Source organism: Hippopotamus amphibius, chromosome 2, assembly GCF_030028045.1.
Source record: "Hippopotamus amphibius kiboko isolate mHipAmp2 chromosome 2, mHipAmp2.hap2, whole genome shotgun sequence".
Classification (NCBI taxonomy): domain Eukaryota; kingdom Metazoa; phylum Chordata; class Mammalia; order Artiodactyla; family Hippopotamidae; genus Hippopotamus; species Hippopotamus amphibius.
In genome coordinates, this window is record NC_080187.1 from 186,791,858 (window position 1) to 186,813,018 (window position 21,161).

The 21,161-nt window shown below is 37.4% G+C and overlaps 1 protein-coding gene across 7 annotated transcripts in view; it reads right to left on the reverse strand.

The window, feature by feature from the left end:
- Window positions 1-21,161, reverse strand: part of TP53BP1 (tumor protein p53 binding protein 1) — an 83,535-nt gene that overhangs the window by 46,905 nt on the left and 15,469 nt on the right. For all 7 annotated transcript variants that reach the window (XM_057721900.1, XM_057721905.1, XM_057721901.1 and 4 more), the window contains exons 11-12: window positions 18,916-19,121; window positions 3,557-4,883 (exon numbers count right to left, since the gene is read on the reverse strand). In XM_057721900.1, coding sequence (XP_057577883.1) covers window positions 3,557-4,883; window positions 18,916-19,121 — 1,533 coding nt within the window. The remainder of the gene's footprint in view (window positions 1-3,556; window positions 4,884-18,915; window positions 19,122-21,161) is intronic.

The window sequence follows — 21,161 nt, forward strand, 5'->3', positions numbered from 1 at the left end:
GGAATCAGGCTTCCTGACTTCAAACTATACTACAAGGCCATAGTGATCAAGACAGTATGGTACTGGCACAAAAACAGAAAGGAAGATCAATGGAATAGAATAGAGAACTCAGAGGTAAGCCCAAACACATATGGGCACCTTATCTTTGACAAAGGAGGCACGAATATACAATGGAAAAAAGACAGCCTCTTCAATAAGTGGTACTGGGAAAATTGGACAGCAACATGTAAAAGAATGAAATTAGAACACTTCCTAACACCATACACAAAAATAAACTCCAAATGGATTAAAGACCTACATGTAAGGCCAGACACTATAAAACTCCTAGAGGAAAACATAGGCAGAACACTCTATGACATACGTCAAAGCAAGATTCTTTCTGACCCACCTCCTAGAATCATGGAAATAAAGTCAAGAATAAACAAATGGGACCTCATGAAACTTAAAAGCTTTTGCAAAGCGAAAGAAACCATAAACAAGACTAAAAGGCAACCCTCAGAATGGGAAAAAATAGTTGCCTATGAAACAACGGACAAAGGATTAACCTCCAAAATATACAAACAGCTCATGCAACTTAATACCAAAAAAGCAAATAACCCAATCCACAAATGGGCGGAAGACCTAAATGGACACTTCTCCAAGAAGATGGCCAACAAACACATGAAAAGATGCTCAACATCACTCATCATCAGAGAAATGCAAGTCAAAGCCACAATGAGGTATCACCTCACACCAGTCAGAATGGCCATCATCACAAAATCTGGAAACAACAAATGTTGGAGAGGGTGTGGAGAAAAGGGAACTCTCCTGCACTGTTGGTGGGACTGTAAGTTGGTACAGTCACTATGGAAAACAATTTGGAGGTTCCTTAAAAAACTACAAATAGAACTACCATATGATCCAGTAATCCCATTGCTGGGCATATACCCAAAGAAAACCATAATCCCAAAAGAAACATGTACCATAATGTTTATTGCAGCACTATTTACAATAGCCAGGACATGGAAGCAACCGAAATGCCCATCAACAAATGAACGGATACAGAAGATGTGGCATATATATACAATGGAATATTACTCAGCTATAAAAAGGGATGAGATGGAGCTATATGTAATGAGGTGGATAGACCTAGAGTCTGTCATACAGAGTGAAGTAAGTCAGAAAGAGAAAGACAAATATTGTATGCTAACTCACATATACGGAATCTAAAAATGGTACTGATGAACTCAGTGACAAGAACAAGGACGCAGGTGCAGAGAATGGACTGGAGAACTCGAGGTTTGGGAGGGGGCGAGGGGTGAAGGGGAAGCTGAGATGAAGCGAGAGGGTAGCACAGACATATATATACTACCAACTGTAAAATAGATAGCCAGTGGGAAGTTGTTGTATAACAAAGGGAGTTCAACTCGAGGATGGAAGATGCCTTAGAGGACTGGGATGGGGAGGGTGGGGGGGGAGTCAAGGAAGGGAGGGAATACGGGGATATGTGTATAAAAACAGATGACTGAACTTGGTGTACCCCCCCAAAAATAATAAATAAATAAATAAAATTTTAAAAAATTAATTAATTGGCTGCGCTGGTCTTAGCTGCGGCATGCAGGATCTTTTAGTTATGGCACGTGACCTCTTAGTTGCAGCATTCAGGATCTAGTTCCCTTACAAGGTATTGAACCCAGGCCCGCTGCAATTGGGAACATGGAGTCTTAGCCAATGGACCACCAGGGAACTCCCCAATTCTCAGCTTTTAGGTTGTGCATTTTTTTCTCAGTCAACTGTTTCCAAGTACCATCTTTCTAAATTTGCTTTTCTCAAATTTCAAGAGGAGGTCTCCATAGACAGATGTCCTCTGAAAAAGCCTCCAAACTATTAACAGTGACAAGTTATCTATGAATGGAAGCACTGAGAGTGATTCTCTCCCTTTTACCCTCCACTTCCCCTCACCCCTTTCCTGTATCACTTGAACATTTTTCACACTCTAAAAGTTTAGCAACTAAACAAGTCTGTTTTAAGCACAGAGTAATTTTTTTCTGTTCTAGCAATGCTTTTCTGAATGATTTATATTACTTTAGACTAATTCTCTAAGAGTCTAACTACTGTCTTCACTGCTTTTAGCTGTTTGCTTAAGAACTAAAACCTTCACGTAAGCAGAAAATGACTTACTAATATTCTCAATGATTTAGATAAATGTTAGTAAGAAAAGTTTTACTATGGCAGTGTCTGTAACAAAAAAGAGTTGGCCTTGCCAATTAACAGTGTAAACAAGAATTCATGGAGAATACTAATAACATAATAGAACTAATAATAATAAACCAGTGTTTTAGAAGCTTCTTTTATATACAAGTGCTAACATAATTTAAAAGTATTCCTAAGTAACCATACTAAACAATTTACAGGCCCTGATACTTTCTTAGCCTAAGTCAATAATAGTAGTTAGAATGTAATGAAATTATAAAAATCTTCAATAACATAGAATATTAGGTCACTCAGAAAGTTCTTTACCATAATTCATCAGAATCAGGGAAACTATATCATAGTTTTACAGGAGGAAAAAGCATAGACTTGGGAATCAGGAGACCTAGGTTCTAGTCCCATTTCAATCATTAACTATCCACATGACTTTAGGAAGAAGAGACTGAACCCAATACCCACTAACCTCCCTTTCAACTCTAACATTTCTTGTTCTGAAGAGGAAAAAAAAAATCGTGAATATAGAATCTAATGAATGGGAGCAATTTTGAAATTAAAAAAGTACTACTCGTAATCACTCCTAGACAAGAAGTATAAACTAGGACTGTTTAGGAACACTGAAAGGTATGATCACCCATACTAATAGCTATGATGTTACCTAAATACCATTTCTCATTTCTACATCCTTAGAAGCTTGTTTTCTTAAACCTGTATTTTGTTTATTCTTTTGTTTTTGGAGTTTGTTTTGTTTCTAAATTATACTAACTTTGGGCATTCAGAAGGTCTGAATTCTTTTCAGTTAATGTCATACATGATATCCTAGAAATATTTCAGAAAGTAATCTATATTCTCATTCTGGACTTTATAAAATAAAGAACACAAACTAACATCTTTCCCAGTTTAAAGCTTAAGATGTGTATATGCTGAACAAAATTTAGAAACTTTACTTAATGCCCATAAGGAAGAAACAACCCACAGAGTTTTTAATATGATTTAACTGGGTAAGGTGATCAAAAAAGATCCTTGTACTTCAAGGCCACTGTCAAAATATAAAAATATGAAGCACAGTTGCCACCTAAGTAGAAAATACCAGATTGGTACAATTTCTAAATAACTTAGAAAATTCATGGTGATTACTCCTGAGTTATAAAGCTGATAAAAACCTCAAGTGATCTCTGATTGCACAATTACAGCTACAAAAGAAAAATACAACCCCAAATTTTAAACATCCCAACTATTATAGCCTGCTCATAAACATAAATCCAAGTTAATTTTCAGCCCTGATATAATAAGCACACAGTTCTCTTCTACCTTTCATTCCCAAATATAATTTGGTTGGAAACACAGAACAATTTACAATCAAACTTACCACTAGAGCTTTCACAGAAGCTTTGTGAGGAATGGGCAGAGGCTTTCTCCACTTGCTGGGCCTCTATGCCTGGGTCCAGCTGCTTTGTATTAGCCGTTTTTGAGTCTTCCCTTAACGTGCTATCTGTTCTCTCTTGTGGTTGGGTCTGCTGCACTTTCTGGTCAGGTCCTGGAGCATCGTCTGCCCTCACTAAAGTCAAAGGAGGCTGTGAAGACTCTGCCTCTACAGGTTCTTCTTCTGTAGTCACTGATTTCAGATCCCCTTCATATTCTGCACTCTTTTCTTCTTGGGTATCTGCTCTATTCTCAGCACATGGTTCTATTTCTGGAGCATCATCCTCCCACAACTGAGAGTCTGAGCATTTTTCCACTCCCTCTAAATGTTCAGAAGAAACATCAACTCTGGGAGATGGTTCCTTCACATCTACAATGACAACACTTGAGTCCTCTGAAGTAGCTTCTTCCCATGCTTCCTGATCCTTATGTTCCAATTCTTGGTCAAGCACTGGAAGCTTCTGGGGAGAATCAATACTAATCACACTGGTTTCAACTTCCATAGCTTCCTGGCATTCTTGTTTGGGGACTTCCTTTGGAAGACCCACCCCTTGGGACTGAGTTTCAGTCAGAGAAAGGTGCAATGCAACATTCTCCAAATTTTCTTCTTTGGTCTCCTCTCCTTGACTTTCACAAGGAGTCTCAGGGATTTCTTCCACCTCAGACCCTGAAGACCCCTCCTCTGGATGTTGTTCTTTAATTTCTATAGCTTCCTCCTGATCTAACACACTAGAGAGTGCCTCAGATCGAGTAGCTGGAGAGGGAACTGCCTGACTACCTGAATCACAAGTGAGATCAATACAAACATCTTCTGCTACAGGTTCTTCTCTGCCTTTGCAACCAGCAGCTAAAACACTAATGTCATCCCTGGTTTCTGTGTTATCCCCCTTTGTTTTATCATCATTTTGATTCAGTTCTACTTGGCCATCCTGTACCGGATTAATCAGGATACTATCATTTTCAACAGGGACAAGTTTAGAATTGAGAACTGGAGACATGGGTTCAGTATCCTCAATCTGTGTGTGTTCGCCATCTTCATCAATCCTATGAGAACTCAAGGTCTCTATCTTTGGGGACTGACTATATTCACTTGTAGAAAGCATCAACTTACAAGAATCCCCTGTCAAAGAAAGCCCAAGATCTTCAGTGGAATTCTTTGGTTCAGTCTCTGAAATTTTAGAACACTCAACAGTCAAAGATGAACTATGCAAATCTCTATCCTTCTTCTCATCATTTGATCGTTCTTCCAAACTTGGAGATGGAATGAAAATGTCCTAAGGAAGAACAAAAAGAGACAAATAATTATTTCTTCATAATCATATTTCTTTTATATGTAATCCTTCAATTCTAAAATTTCTAAACCAATTACACAAGAATACAAAGGTCATAATCGCCAGTCTTTTCATCAACACAATTCACTGTTTAATGCTTTTCTTGTGAATCACTGATCTAGAATAAGCACAATCCAAACAAAAACCTAAAAGTATTAACTTAGGTAGGAAGACACTTAAATTTAACTGTATATCACTACTGTATGATGGGCCCTCAATTAGATAGTAATCACATGAACATATGCCTACACAGTCCACTTCAGTTCTCACAAAGTGGGAATATATACACGCAAAACTCAGAGATATTGCAGGTGCAGTTCCAGGTCACCGCAATAAAGCAAGTCACAAAAATTTTCAGGTTTCCCAGGGTATATAAAAGGCATGTTTATACTATGCAGTCTGTTAAGTGTGCAACAGCATTATGTCTTTAGAAGACATACATACCTAATACTTCATTGCTAAAAAAATAATAAACATCATCCAACAATGCTGGGTTGACATAAACCTTCTATTTGTAAAAAAAAACAAATTATCTGCAAAGCACAATCAAGCAAAGCACAATAAAATGAGGTATGCCTGTCCTTATTTCACGTCCAACAATTCCAAAATGTGCCAGTGTTCATAAAACAGATGTTAAAAGTCAAAGTTTACAATAATATTAGTCAACAGATATCACTACATACCAACGAGGAAGGCTGAAGGTAGTAAGACTACATCCTGTTGGTGAGGATGTGGAACAACTACAACTGTCATACACTGCTGATGGCAATGCAAAGCTACAGCCACTTTGGAAAACAGTCTGGTAATATCTTATAAAGCTAAACATACATTAATATTATCATATGACCCAGAAATTGTACTTGCAGGTATTAACCCAAGAGAAATAAAATCATATGTCCACACAAGGATGTGTATGCAAATGTTCACAGCAGTATTATTCATAATAGCCAAAAACTAGAAGCAATCAAAATGTTCATCAACTGGTGAATAAATAAATTGTGGCGATCCATACTACTCAACAATAAAAAGGATAAAATATTAATACATGCCAGAATATGAATGAATCTCAAAAATATGCTAGGCTAAAGAACTCACACACTAAACACCACACCTATGATTTCAACTATACGAAATTCTCAAAGAAATAAAACTATAGTGACTGAAGGCAGATGAATGGTTGCCTAAGGTAGAAGAGTGGATGAGGGGATGGGGAGGAGAAATCAACTGCAAAGGATTATGAAGAAACTTTTTAGGGTGAGGAAACTGTTCTGTACTTTGATAGTGATGGTGGTTATACATTTTGTACACAACTACCAAAATTCATCAAACCATACACTTAAAATGCATTCTCATTTTATGTAAATAATACCTTAAAAAAAAACCCGAAGTTTAAATATGTTTTTACATAAGAATTTACATTTAATGTGTTATTTTGCCTAACATAAATGCTATAAAACTCTAGACACAGCTGGTAAGGCATCCATTTCCTATGATTTTTAAGTGAATGAGGAATCAAAATAGGTTGCCAAACATTCTGTATATTTCATAGCTTCTGATATTTCAATGTCTGGTGTTCTGTTTACACTTTCAGATTATAAAAATAGTAATAAATTTCAATCTGCTCATATAATCTCAAGCATGTCTGAGTATAAATTGGTTCAACATTTCTAATGGCAACTTGGTAACATACAACAGCCTTGAAACTTTATATACCCTTTACCCAATAAATCCGTTATCAGGATGAGATTTAGCTACAATGTTGTTCAGTACTAAAAATATCATTTAGAAAAGGAAACAATATGAAATGTCTTAAATATCTACTTATAGAAGACTCATTTAAAAATGATGATACCAGAGACGGTTCAAGATGGTGGAGCAGAAGGACATGCGCTCACTCCCTCTTGCAAGAGCACTGGAATTACAACTAACTGCTGAATAATCACTGACAGAAAGACACTGGAACTCATCAAAAAAGGCATCCCACATCCAGAGACAAAGGAGAAGCCACAATGAGATGGTAGGAGGGGCGCAATCACAATAAAATCAAATCCCATAACCGCTGGGTTGGTGACTCACAAACTGGAGAAAAGTTATACCACAGAAGTCCACCCACTGGAATGAGCATTCTGAGCCCATCAGGCTTCCCAACCTGGAGATCCGGCAATGGGAGGAGGAATCCCCAGAGAATCAGACTTTGAAAGTCAGCAGGATTTGAATGCAGGGCCTCCACAGGACTGGGGGAAACAGAGACTCCACTCTTGGAGGGCACACAGAAAAGTAGTGTGAACACCAGGACCCAGGGGGAAGGAGCAGTGACCCCATAGGAGACTGAACCAGACCTATCTGCTGGTGTTGGAGGGTTGTCTGCAAAGGTGGGGGGCAGCTGTGGCTCACCACAGGGACAGCGACACTGGTGACAGCGGTTCTGGGAAGTGCTCATTGACGTGAGCCCTCCTGGAGTCTGCCATTAGCCTGGCCAAAGAGCCTGTAAGCTCCAGTGCTGGGTCGCCTCAGGCCAAACAACCAACAGGGTGGAAACGCAGCTGCACCAATTGGCAGACAAGCAGATAAAAGTTTTACTGAGCTCCACCCACCAAAGCAACACCCAGCCCTACCCACCACCAGTCCCTCCCATCATGAAGCAAGAACAAGCCTCTTAGATAGCGTCCTCCACAAAAGGGAAGACAACAGTATCAAGCAGTATCAGCAGTATTTTGTTCTGTGGAACTGAAAACCACAGCCACAGAAAGAGAAAATGAAAAGGCAAAGGACTTTGTACCAGATGAAGGGACAAGATAAAAGCCCAGAAAAACAACTAAATGAAGTAGAGACAGGCAACCTTCCAGAAAAAGAATTCAAAATAATGATAGAGAAGATGATCCAGGACTTTGAAAAAAAAGACTGGATGCAAAGATCGAAAAAATGCAAGAAAAGTTTACCAAAGACCCAGAAGAATTAAAGAACAAACACTGATAGGCAACACAATAACTGAAATGAACAATACACTAGAAGGAACCAATAGCAGATTAACTGAGGCAGAAGGACGAATAAGTGACCTGGAAGACAGAATGGTGGAAATCACTGATGTGGAAAAGAATAAGGAAAAGAGAATGTAAAGAACTGAAGACAGCCTAAGAGACCTCTGGGACAATGTTAAACGCATCAACATTCAACTATAGGGGTCCTAGAAAAAGAGAGAGAGAAAGGACCCAAGAAAATATTGGAAGAGATTATAGTCAAAAACTTCCCTAACATGGGAAAGGAAACAGCCACCCAAGTCCAGGAAGTGCAGAGAGTCCTAGGCACGATAAACCCAAGGGGAAATATGCCAAGACATATAGTAGTCAAACTGACAAAAATTAAAGACAGAGAAAAGTTATTAAAAGCAACAAGGGAAAAACGACAAATAACATACAAGGGAACTCCCATAAGGGTAACAGCTGATTTCTCAGCAGAAACTCTGCAAACCGGAAGGGAGTGGCATGATATATTTAAAGTGATGAAAGAAAAGAAGCTACAACCAAGAATGCTCTACCCAGCAAGGATCTCATTCAAATTCGATGGAGAAATCAAAAGCTTTACAGACAAGCAACAGCTAAGAGAATTCAGCACCACCAAACCAGCCTTACAACAAATGCTAAAGGAACTTCTCTAAGCAGGAAACACAAGAGAAGAAAAGGACCTATAAAAACAGAAACAAAACAATTAAGAAAATGCTAATAGGAACACCATATCAATAATTACCTTGAATGTAAATGGACTAAATGCTCCAACCAAAAGACACAGACTGGATGAATGGATACAAAACAAGACCCATATATACGCTGTCTATAAGAGACCCACTTCAGACCTAGGGACACATACAGACGGAAAGTGAGGGGATGAAAAAAGGTATTTCATGAAAATGGAAATCAAAAGAAAGCTGGAGTAGCGATATTCATATCAGATAAAATAGACTTTAAAATAAAAAATGCTGTAAGAGACAAGAAAGGACACTACATAATGATCAAGGGATCTATCCAAGAAGGGGAGATAACAATTATAAATATATATGTACCCAATATAGGAGCACCTCAATACACAAGGCAAATGCTAACAACTATAAAAGAGGAAATCGACAGGAACACAATAATAGTGGGGGACTTTAACACCCCACTTACACCAATGGACAGATCATTCACACAGAAAATTAATAAGGAAACACAAGCTTTAAATGACACAATAAACCAGCTACATTTAACAGATATCTATAGGACATTACATCCAAAAACAGCAGATTACACGTTCTTCTCAAGTGCACATGGAACATTCTCCAGGACAGATCACATTTTGGGTCACAAATCAAGCCCTGGTAAATTTAAGAAAACTGAAATTGTATCAAGCATCTTTTCTGACCACAATGCTATGAGATTAGAAATCAATTACAGGAAAAAAACTGTAAAAAACACAAACACATGGAGGCTAAACAATATGCTACTAAATAATCAAGAGATAACTGAAAAAGAGGAAATCAAAAAATACCTACAGACAGATGACAACAAAAACACAACAATCCAAAACCTATGGGATGCAGCAAAAGCAGATCTATGAGGGAAGTTTATAGCAATACAATCCTACCTCAAGAAACAGGAAAAATCCAAAATAAACAATCTAACCTTACACCTGAAGAAACTAGAGAAAGAGGAGCAAACAAAACCCAAAGTTAGTAGGAGAGAAACCATAAAGATCAGAGCAGAAATAAATGAAATAGAAACAAAGAAAACAACAGCAAAAACCAATAAGACTAAAAGCTGGTTCTTTGAGAAGATAAACAAAATTGATAAACCTTTAGCAAGACTCATCAAGAACAAGAGGGACAGGACTCAAATCAGTAAAATTAGAAATGAAACAGGAGAAGTTACAATGGACACCTAAGAAATAAAATGCACTGTAAGAGACTACTATAAGCAACTATATGCCAATAAAATGGACAATCGGGATGAAATGGACAGCTTCTTAGAAAGGTATAACCTTCCAAGACTAAATCAGGAAGAAACAGAAAATATGAACAGACCAATCACAAGTCATGAAATTGACAACTGTGATTAAAAATCTTCTAACAGGGCTTCCTAGGTGGCACAGTGGTTAAGAATCCGCCTGCCAATGCAGGGAACATGTGTTCGATCCCTGCTCCAGGAAGATCCCACAGGCCAAGGAGCAACTAAGCCCGGGTGCCACAACTATTGAGCCCATGTGCTGCAACTACTGAAGCTCACACGCCTAGAGCCCATGCTCTGCAACAAGAGAAGCCATGGCAATGAGAAGCCTGCGCACCACAACGAAGAGTAGCCCCTGCTTGCCACACCTTGAGAAAGCCCGCGTGTAGCAATGAAGACCCAATACAGCCAATAAAAAAAAAAAAAATCTTCCAACAAACAGAAGTCCAGGACCAGATGGATTCACAGGCGAATTCTATCAAATATTTAGAGAAGAACTAACACCTATTCTTCTCAAATTCTTCCAAAGAATTTCAGAGGAAGGTACACTCCCAAACGCATTCTATGAAGCCACCATCACCCTGATACCAAAACCAGACAAAGATACTACAAAAAAAGAAAATTACAGACCAATATCATTGATGAATTTGGATGCAAAAATCCTCAACAAAATACTAGCTAACAGAATCCAACAACACATTAAAAGAATCATACACCGTGATCAAGTGGGGTTTATCCCTGGAATGCAAGGATTCTTCAATATACACATATCAATCAATGTGATACACCATATAAAAAAACTGAAGGATAAAAACCACATGATCATCTCAATAGATGCAGAAAAAGCTTCTGACAAAATTCAACACCCATTTATGATAAAAACTCTCCAGAAGGTGGGCATAGAGGGAACCTACCTCAACATAATAAAGGCCATATATGACAAACCCACAGCAAACATCATTCTCAATGGTGAAAAACTGAACACCTTTCCTCTAAGATCAGGAACAAGACAAAGATATCCACTCTCTCCACTACTATTCAACATAGTTTTGGAAGTCCTTGCCACAGCAATCAGAGAAGAAAAAGGAATTCAAATTGGAAAAGAAGTAAAACTGCCACTGTTTGCAGATGACATGATACTATACATAGAAGATCCTAAAGATGCCACCAGAAAACTACTTGAGCTAATCAATGAATTTGGTAAAGCTGCAGGATACAAAATTAACACACAGAAATCTCTTGCATTTCTATACACTAACAATGACAGATCAGAAAGAGAAATTAAGGAAACAATCCCATTCACTATTGCAACAAAAAGAATAAAATACCTAGGAATAAACCTAACTAAGGTAAAAGACCTGTACTCAAAAAAACTATAAGACACTAATGAAAGAAATCAAAGATGACACAAACAGATGGAGAGGAGAGATATACCATGTTCTTGGACTGGAAGAATCAACATTGTGAAAATGACTACACTACCTAAAGCAATCTACAGATTCAGTGCAATCCCGATCAAATTACCAATGGCATTTCTCACAGAACTAGAACAAAAAATCCTAAAATTTGTATGGAGACACAAAAGACCCCAAAAAACCAAAGCACTCTTGAGGGAAAAAAATGGAGCTGGAGGAATCAGACTCCCTGACTTCAGACTATACTACAAACCTACAGTAATCAAGACAATATGGTACTTGCACAAACACAGAAATATAGATCAATGGAACAGGACAGAAAGCCCAGAGATAAACTATGGTCAACTAATCTATGACAAAGGAGGCAAGGATATACAATGAAGAAAAGGCAGCCTCTTCAATAAGCGGTGCTGGGAAAACTGGACAGCTACATGTAAAAGAATGAAATTAGAACACTCTCTAACACCATACATAAAAATAAACTCAAAATGGATTAAAGACCTAAATGTAAGGCCAGACACTATAAAACTCCTAGAGGAAAACATAGAAAGAACACTCTTTGACGTAAATCAGAGCAAGATCTTTTTGGACCCACCTCCTAGAGTAATGGAAATAAAAACAAAAATAAATAAGTGGGACCGAATGAAACTTCAAAGCTTCTGCACAGCAAAGGAAACTATAAGCAAGATGAAAAGACAACCCTCAGAATGGGAGAAAATATTTGCAAATGAATCAACAAAGGATTCATCTCTAAAATATATAAACAGTTCATGCAGATCAATATGAAAAAAAAAAAAAAAAAAAACCAACCCAATCAAAAAATGGGCAGAAGACCTAAATAGGCATTTCTCCAAAGAAGACATGCAGATGGCCAAGAGGCACATGAAAAGCTGCTCACCATCACTAATTATTAGAGAAATGCAAATCAAAACGACAATGAGGTACCACTTCACACAGGTTAAAATGGGCATCATCAGAAAATCTACAAACAGTAAATGCTAGAGAGGATTTGGAGAAAAGGGAACGCTCTTGCACTGTTGGTGGGAATGTAAATTGATACAGCCACTATTGAGAACTGTATAGCGGTTCTTTGAAAAACTGAAAATAAAGTTGCCATATGGCCCAGCAATCCCACTGCTGCGCATATACCCAGAGAACACCATAATTCAAAAAGACACATGCACCCCAATGTTCATTGCAGCACTATTTACGATAGCCAGGACACGGAAGCATCCTAAATGTCAATCAACAGATGAATGGATAAAGAAGATATGGTACATATACACAATGGAATATTACTCAGCCATAAAAAGAAACGAAAATGGGACATGGATGGATCTAGAGACTGTCATACAGAGTGAAGTGAGTCTGAAAGAGAAAAACAAATATTGTATTTTAACACATATATGCAGAATATAGACAAATGGTACAAATCAACTGGTTTGCAAGGCAGAAATAGAGACACAGATGTAGAGAACAAACATATGGACACCAAGTGGGGGGAGGGGGGCGTTGGTTTGGGATGGATTGGGAGATTGGGAATGCCATATATACATTACTAATAAGAAACAAAATATCACTTTAAATATATGCAGTTTATTGTTAAAAAATTGATGATACACCTACATGATGGAATAATTTGTAACTACATAAAACTGTAGATGAATATCATAAAAATAGAAAACCATTCAGGCTATACATTAAATAGAAAAATTTTCCAGTTAAAAAAATATATGAATATATATTTTATTGTGGTCTATACATTTTTATGTAATTTTTATGTTGTTGTTTTTTTTTAAGAACTTTTATTGAGATACAGTTAACATACAACAAACTGCATGTATTTAGAGTGTATAATTTGGTATCCCAATCTCCCAATTCATTCCCCCAACCCTCCCTGCTTTCCCCACTTGGTGGCCATGTGTTTGTTTTTCATGTTTTTTTAAGTTAATAAATATATACCATTAAAAAGTTACAAATAGTTATTTGAATAGGATAATTGATGATCTTAGTTTCATTTACCTGTATATTATACACACTCTACAAGAAATACATATTTATTTTTCTTGTAAAAAATAAGTCATTTTACAAAGGCTTATAGATAAGACATTGCTAATAAGATTATAAATACCTTTTTTTAAAAGTCAAACTCATATAAAATAACCACTTAAAGTGAACATTTACAACATTCAACCACCACCTCTACTTACTTTGAAAACATTTTCATCACTCCAAAAGGAACTTCATATCCATTAAGCAGTTGCCCCCATTCTGAATGTTTTAAGTGTTATCAAAGTAAATACTTATATGATATTTTTTACATAATTTTTTGAATATGTATGATATGTATAATTTCAGGCAGCAAAGTGAAATTTCAGGGGTTAACCAGCCTATCAATAAGCTGTATTTATTAAGACTGCCTGGATCTAGCCTCTGAGTTTCTGGCCCCTGATAATCCACAGCACTGAAGCTCCCTGAAGGCCTAGTCAGAATAACTGAAGTTAAGTGAAAAAACCCCCTCAAGGGACTTCCCAGGTTGCGCAGTGGTTGAGAACTCACCTGCAGGGGACATGGGTTCTATCCCTGGTCCGGGAAGATTCCACAATGCAGTGGAGCAACTAAGACCATGTGCCACAACTACTGAGCCTGTGCTCTAGAGCCCACAAGCCACAACTACTGAGCCCATGTGCCACAACTACTGAGCCCATGTGCCACAACTACTGAAGCCCATGCGCCTAGAGCCCGTGCTCCAAAATAAGAGAAGCCACCACACTAAGAAGCCCATGCACCACAACAAAGAGTAACCCCCACCCTCCGCAACTACAGAAAGGCCACCCACAGCAACAAAGACCCAATGCAGCCAAATAAATAACAGAATAAATAAATAAAATTAAAAACAAAAACACAAACAAAACCCTCAGGGCTCTGGATAAAGACTAATGAAACTTCCTCAATGAGTCGACCAGTCTAGATTTAGTACAGACCTAAATCCACAGTATTCAAAGTTAAAAACTGGTCTCACACACACACAGAATTTAAGAGCCACTCACACAATCATCTATAATCTGATCTGTCATCCCCAAATTAATATGTATATCAAGAATGAGAAAGTGTTAAATATCAAACTATTTTCTACTAATCCTCTCCTTAGCCCTCACATCCCGGTGAAGGGTCGAAGAGGCTATGCAATTAACAAACATATTAGGAAAAAAAAGAAAGAAATACATGAAGCTACCTTTATCCCAATTTTCTCTTGATTAGTACTGATTTTATTATAAATAAATAGATCTTACAACATCAAAATTAGGTTGATTTGGACTCCTATAACCAAGGTACCGAAGAAACAACAGCTGTGCAAAGATGAGCCATTAAGAATAACATGTAAGGAGTTCGATACATAATGAAAAAAGTATGGAACTTCCAAAAAAAAAAACAGTGGATTTAATACACACATTTACTTTAACTCTTTTCCAAAATCCCCCTAAGCAATGAAAATGGAATTTTTTTTAATGAATTTTCAGGAAAAAGAGAACAAAGAAAAGATAACCACAACAAAATTTTGGGAGAGTGGTCATCTATTTAGCAGACTAGTGAAAACTGCCGAAGACAGCAGAGGCAAGCTAAGAAGTAACCCAAATTTCACCTCAGAACCACTGTGCCCCCAAAAAAGATTCAGGACTTGGCAGAAGCCCAGGTAACTCTGGAAGTAGTGATGAGGGTAGAGCTAAAAACAGGAGCAGGACTGGCTGGAAATCTACTTAAGAAGCAGTTTAATCCCCAGATTCGCTCTCCCTGACCCTCCTCTGCCCTGGAGAGAGTAAAACAGAACATCCCTGAACTGGAGGATAAGGGGCACAGTTAACAGAAAGTAAGTACCATTACAAAGTAATCTCCCTGAAAACAGGGAGATTAAATGAAAATTTACATGTTGACTGGAACCTGCACCTGCCTCTCAACACCCCCACCAGCTACTCATACAATCATCTATAATCTGATTTGTCAACCCCAAATTAATGTGTATATCAAGAATGAGAAAATGTTAAACATCAAACTATTTTCTACTAATCCTCTAATTGGATGTACATTTTCCTCTAAAGGGATCAGTAGAAAAGAAAGCAATGGCAGACAGGAGGGAACCTGAACATGAGATAAATCAAGATACTGATATTGGGAGATCCCAAAAATGGCCCTGCACATCACACTATAGTAAATTCCAGACATATGAAGCACCAACCACCAATTCAGAGCTTCTAATCAGTTTTCTGGGATTTCACTTTTTTTTTTTGCATCAATCATTGATATTTTATTAAAATACATTTTAACATTATTACAAAAAAGTCATAATCTCAAAAAAAAAGGAAGCCCTTTCAATAGTCTCTGAAAGCTAAAGAAAGCCATATTAGTGAATGGAGATGCTCCCATATAATATTTGCAACTCATAGACCTACATCAAAGATATTTGTTCATAAATTGATTAGCCACCAGCTTTGATCTTAACATTGATAAATTGGATGTACATTTTGCTTTTCCACTCTTAAAGCAGGCAGAAAATCAAGGATTATTATCAGACTCTTGAGGAAAGCCTCTAATTTACAGGTCAAATGTCAAAACTAACAAAACTAACTAAAACCTATTTGAAGAAATAGTGACTATTCCAGGGAGAAAACATCTCAAAAACTGTTACTAATACCATTAGGGAGATAAGATAGTATACCCATAAAATGACAAAATGCTATTTTTTTTAAAAGGAGAATATTCAAGGAAAAAAGGGTATAGAAATTAAAAACCCAAGAGTAGAAATTAATAGCTCAGAAAAAGGTTAAAAGTTGGTTGAACCTGGCAACTGCACTCCTAGCTATATACAAGAGAAATAAAAACACACATCCACACAAAAACTTGTACACAAGTGTACATAGTATTATTTATAATAACCAAAAAGGGGAAACAACCCAACGTCCATCAACTAATAAATGGATAAAATGTGGTATGTACATACACTGTATCATTCAGAATAAAAAGGAATGAATTTCTGATACATGCCACGACATGGATAAACTGTGAAAACATTACACTAAAGAAACCAATCATAAAAGACTACATATTTTATAATAGCACTTAACATAAAATGCCCAGAACAGGCAAACCTAGAGACACAAAGTAGATGAGTGACTGACTAGGGCAGGGAATGGGGGAAATGCGAGTGATGACTGTTAAAAAGCATGGGGTCTTTTACTGGGGGGCGGAATGCATGATGAAAAAGTTCTAAAATTAGACTGTGGTGAATAACTGCACAACTTTGTGAATATACTAAAAGCCACTCAATTAGACACTTTAAAAGGGTGAATAATACGGTATATGAATTATAACTCAATGAAGTGGGGGTTTTGTTTGTTTTTTTTAATTTGTTTTTTTTTTAGCTCTTTATTGGAATATAAGTGCCTTACACTGTTGTGCCAGTTTTTGCTGTACAACAAAGTGAATCAGCTGCATCCATACATATATCCTCATATCCCCTCCCTCCAGCGACTCCTTCCCACCCTCCCCATCCCAGCCCTCTAAGGCATCACCCATAATCGAGTTGATCTCCCTGTGCTGTGCAGCAGCTTCTAAAGTGGGTTTACGTTCAAAGAAAAAAAAAAAAAACAGAGACTTCCTAGGTGGCATAGTGGTTAAGAATCTGCCTGACAATGCAGGGGACACAGGTTCGAGCCCTGCTCCAGGAAGATCCCACATGCCATGGAGCAACTAAGCCCATGCGCCACAACTACTGAGCCTGTACTCTAGAGCCATGAGCCATAACTATTGAGCCCATGTGCCACAACTACTGAAGCCTGTGCGCCTAGAGCCCATGCTTCACAACAAGAGAAGCCACTGAAATGAAGAGCCCCCTCACCACAACAAAGAGCAGCCCCTGTTCACCATAACTAGAGAAAGCCCATGTGCAGCAACAAAGACCCAATGCAGCCAATAAGTAAATAAATAAAAAAATTAATTTATTAAAAAAAAATTGAAGAAATCATCCAGAAAGTTAAACGAAAGGAGAGAGATGGAAAGTAGGGCACAAAATAAGAAAATTACAAGACTATTCTAGGAGTATGAATATCCAAACAATAGGTATTCCACTAAAAAAAAAAAAGAATAAACAGAAAGAAATTAGATAATTAAATGTCGCTGAACTGAAGCACTTGAGTTTCTAGATTGAGAAGGCTTACCAACACAATGAATAAAAACAGACCTGTGTTGACCTAGAGGGGTGGAATAGGGAGGGTGGGAGGGAGGCTCAAAAGGGAGGGAATATATGTATAAATACAGCTGATTCACTCTGTTGTGCAGCGGAAACTGGCACAACAGTGTAAAGCAATTATGTTCCAATAAAGATCCGAAAAAATAAAGAAAAAAAAAACCAGACCTATGCCAAGGGTCTAGAAGTTTCAGAACACTAGGGATAAAGAGAAAAATCTACAAGATTCCAGTAAGGAAAAAAAACAGCTCACATATTAAAGATCAAAATCAAACTGGCCACACTTCTCAACAGCAACACTGGAAGTTTGAAGGTGACAGAGTGATGCTTTCAAAAAGTTTAAAGGAAAGGGAATTCCCTGGTGGTGAAGTGGTTAAGAATCCACCTGCCAATGCAAGGGATATGTGTTAGATCCCTGGTCTGAGAAGATCCCACATGCCACGGAGCAACTAAGCCCATGTGCCACAACTACTGAGACTGTGCTCTAGAGCCTGCAAGCCACAGCTATTGAGCCCATGCACCACAACTACTGCACACCTAAAGCCCATGCTCTGCAACAAGAGAAGCTACCACAGTGAGAAGCCCATGCACCGCAATGAAGAGTAGCCCCCGCTCACCACAACTAGAGAAAGCCTGTGTGCAGCAATGAAGACCCAACACAGCCAATAAATAAATACATTTATTAAAAAAAAGTTTAAAGGAAGATTATTTCCAACCTAAAATTCTATACCCCTACAAACTATGAATCAAGTGTGAAAGTAGAAAGTATGCTGCTACAGAAAGTCCTCCACCAAACTGAGGGAGTAAACCAAGCAAGAAGACATGGAACCCAAGAGGAATCCAACACAAAGACAGGTAAGGACAATCTCCAAAGACAATGAAAGGGAGTTGACAGTTATACACCGGGAATAGAAGGCAAGAGCACAGATTAGAAATCAGGAGGCTCCAAAAGTGGTTTCTCCAAAAAGAAGTTTGAGACCCTGAATCTTGAAATGAGATTTTGACAATTGGTGGAAAGCCTAGGGTTGATTTAGTGAGAAGTTCATGGTGTTAAGGCAGAATAATGATTAAAGCCGCCTTTCAATTTCAAAGTAACATATTAAGAAGTTTAAAGACATAGTACAAAATTTAAACATAAAAAGTACATAAAGATGTTAGGTGACTCTGGAAATGTTTCAAAACTAGATTATGATGACAGCTGCACAATTCTGTAAATTTACTAAAATTATCACTAAACTATACATTTAAAATGAGTGAGTTTTACGGTTTGTAAATTATACCTCAATACAGTTGTTTTAAAAAAAAAGATGTCAGGAGGAAAAAACTTTTTCTACAATACTCACATGAGAAAACTCAGGCTGGGATGGAATAGGAAGTGACCCATGAGTGAAGACTGGTGTGCTCTGAGATACTGGTGTTGAGGCTTGTGGTGATACAATGGGATCAGGTGGAAGAGGGGGGTTTTCTATCTCTACTGGTTCATCATCTTGGAGTTTCTTCTGAAAAGACTCTCCTCCTTCAGATAACACTGACATATCCACTGGCTCATCTAGTTTAAAACAGGGAAAACAAATTGAGAAATAAGTGCTCATCCATACTATTCATGTTCCAATACCACTAATAACAATTATATTCAGATATTTTCATTCCAAAAAAAGTGACAATTTTCAGAAAAGCTGACAGGTTAATAGAAGATTGAGTTCTAGAAATCCAGCAACACTTTATTCCCATGGGGGAGGGAAGTCCACACTCCTAAAATACTCAGATACAGATTAAAATAGGTTTCCTCCAGGGATACCCACCCACGTGACAGTAAATTAACTTGGTTCCTCTGAACCTCGTTCCTGGTTATAGCTCAGTTTCATATTTGCAGAGTAATGCCCAGATTAATGGTACCTAATTTAACCATAGGCTTTGAAAGGCAGTGAACTTGTTCACCATTCTAAGTAAATACCTACATATTTATGAACTCATTTTATTTGCATCAACGACTGCTAAGTGCAGAGAGGTGGATGCCAGGACAGAGAGGAAGGAAAAAAAAAATCTATCAATGACAATCAGCAATGATTTACCAAAGAACTAAGTACAGGACACTAATCCGGAAACAAACTGCTCAGGAGGGAAACACACATAAAACACAAAACACTGCTTTCCCATAGTATCCTACCCACCTGTAGGCTAACAGGATCTTCCTCAGAGCCAGCCTAGCTTGCTAGGTATTTGATTCATCAACCTCTTTTCCCCTATCTTACAACTTGACCCCAAACAGACTTCCTTTAGACCACTCTCACAAACTACCTATGCAATTTAGTTTTTCCCTATAATCCACACTTGTGCTACCAGCTATCCCCCACCTCAATACCTACCCCTGCTGCTTAGCTTGGCCTCAAACGCACACTCCAATCTAATGCTAGGTTCAGGAACTGATGCTATAGGCCTTTATAACACTACCACAGCTGTGTTAAGTATTTTCATTACACCTTTTGATCTTTATTGCCATAACAAAGCACTTATTAAGGACTGTTCTACTAAGCACTACATACAAAAAGGCTATAGGTTAATATTCTTAGACAACAACAATAACAACAAAAATACAAAAAGCTTACATAGTCCCACAAACAGTTATGCATATATTAAGCAAATATATTAAATCTAAAATATAATTGATAAGGGAAAATACAATATGTTACATGAAAAAAAAAGGAACGATGAATCATATATATAACATGATCCTGCTTGTGTAAACATACTTCTTTGTATTTATGCACAGAAAACACTATAAAAGGAAATACACATAACCAAATACTAATTATATCATGATTGTGGTATCACAGGAGATTTTTACTTTTTTCTCATTACTTTCCCATATGCTTTCCAAACTTTCTACAGTAAGTATTAATTATGTTTACAGTCAAGGAGAAAGCATTTTTAATATAATTATTTTTATGTATCTTCAGTGTTCACACTATAAACAGAAAAAAATGGTTCTAAGGATAAGTCAAACTTAACTTGCATTAACACTATTTTTTGTAGAATGGATTCACTCCTATTTTTCACTTAAGATATCACTAACCATGTTATGCTTAGAATGATATTAGTCCATCTGGGTACCTACATTGATTTCAAGAGAAAATAGCCAGACACAAACTTTGTGACAGAAAAAAATCTAAGATTAAATTTTGTCATGGGTAAATTAAAACCCATGAGCACAAGCTCTGGAGGCAGCTGCCCAAGCTCAAACCTTGCCTCTATGACTTAGTTGTGAAATCTGTGCCTCCATTTTCTCATCTATAAAATGGGGGTAAAAGTAACACTTACTTCTTAGCACTGTTGTGAGGATTTAAAAAACAAACAAACAAAAAAACCAAAGAGAAGAACCTAGAACCAAAGAGAAGCATAAAGAATAGTGCCTGGCACAAAATAAGTGTTCAATGAATATTAACTATTGTACCATTATTGGTATGTAAAAGAATGAAAAGGAAAAAATCTTGGAATTTATTGGAAAAGGCTTTGTGGAAGTAGGAAGAATTTAGAAATGAATGACTGGACAGGAGACTAGAAAAGAGCAAAAGATATAATGATATAAATT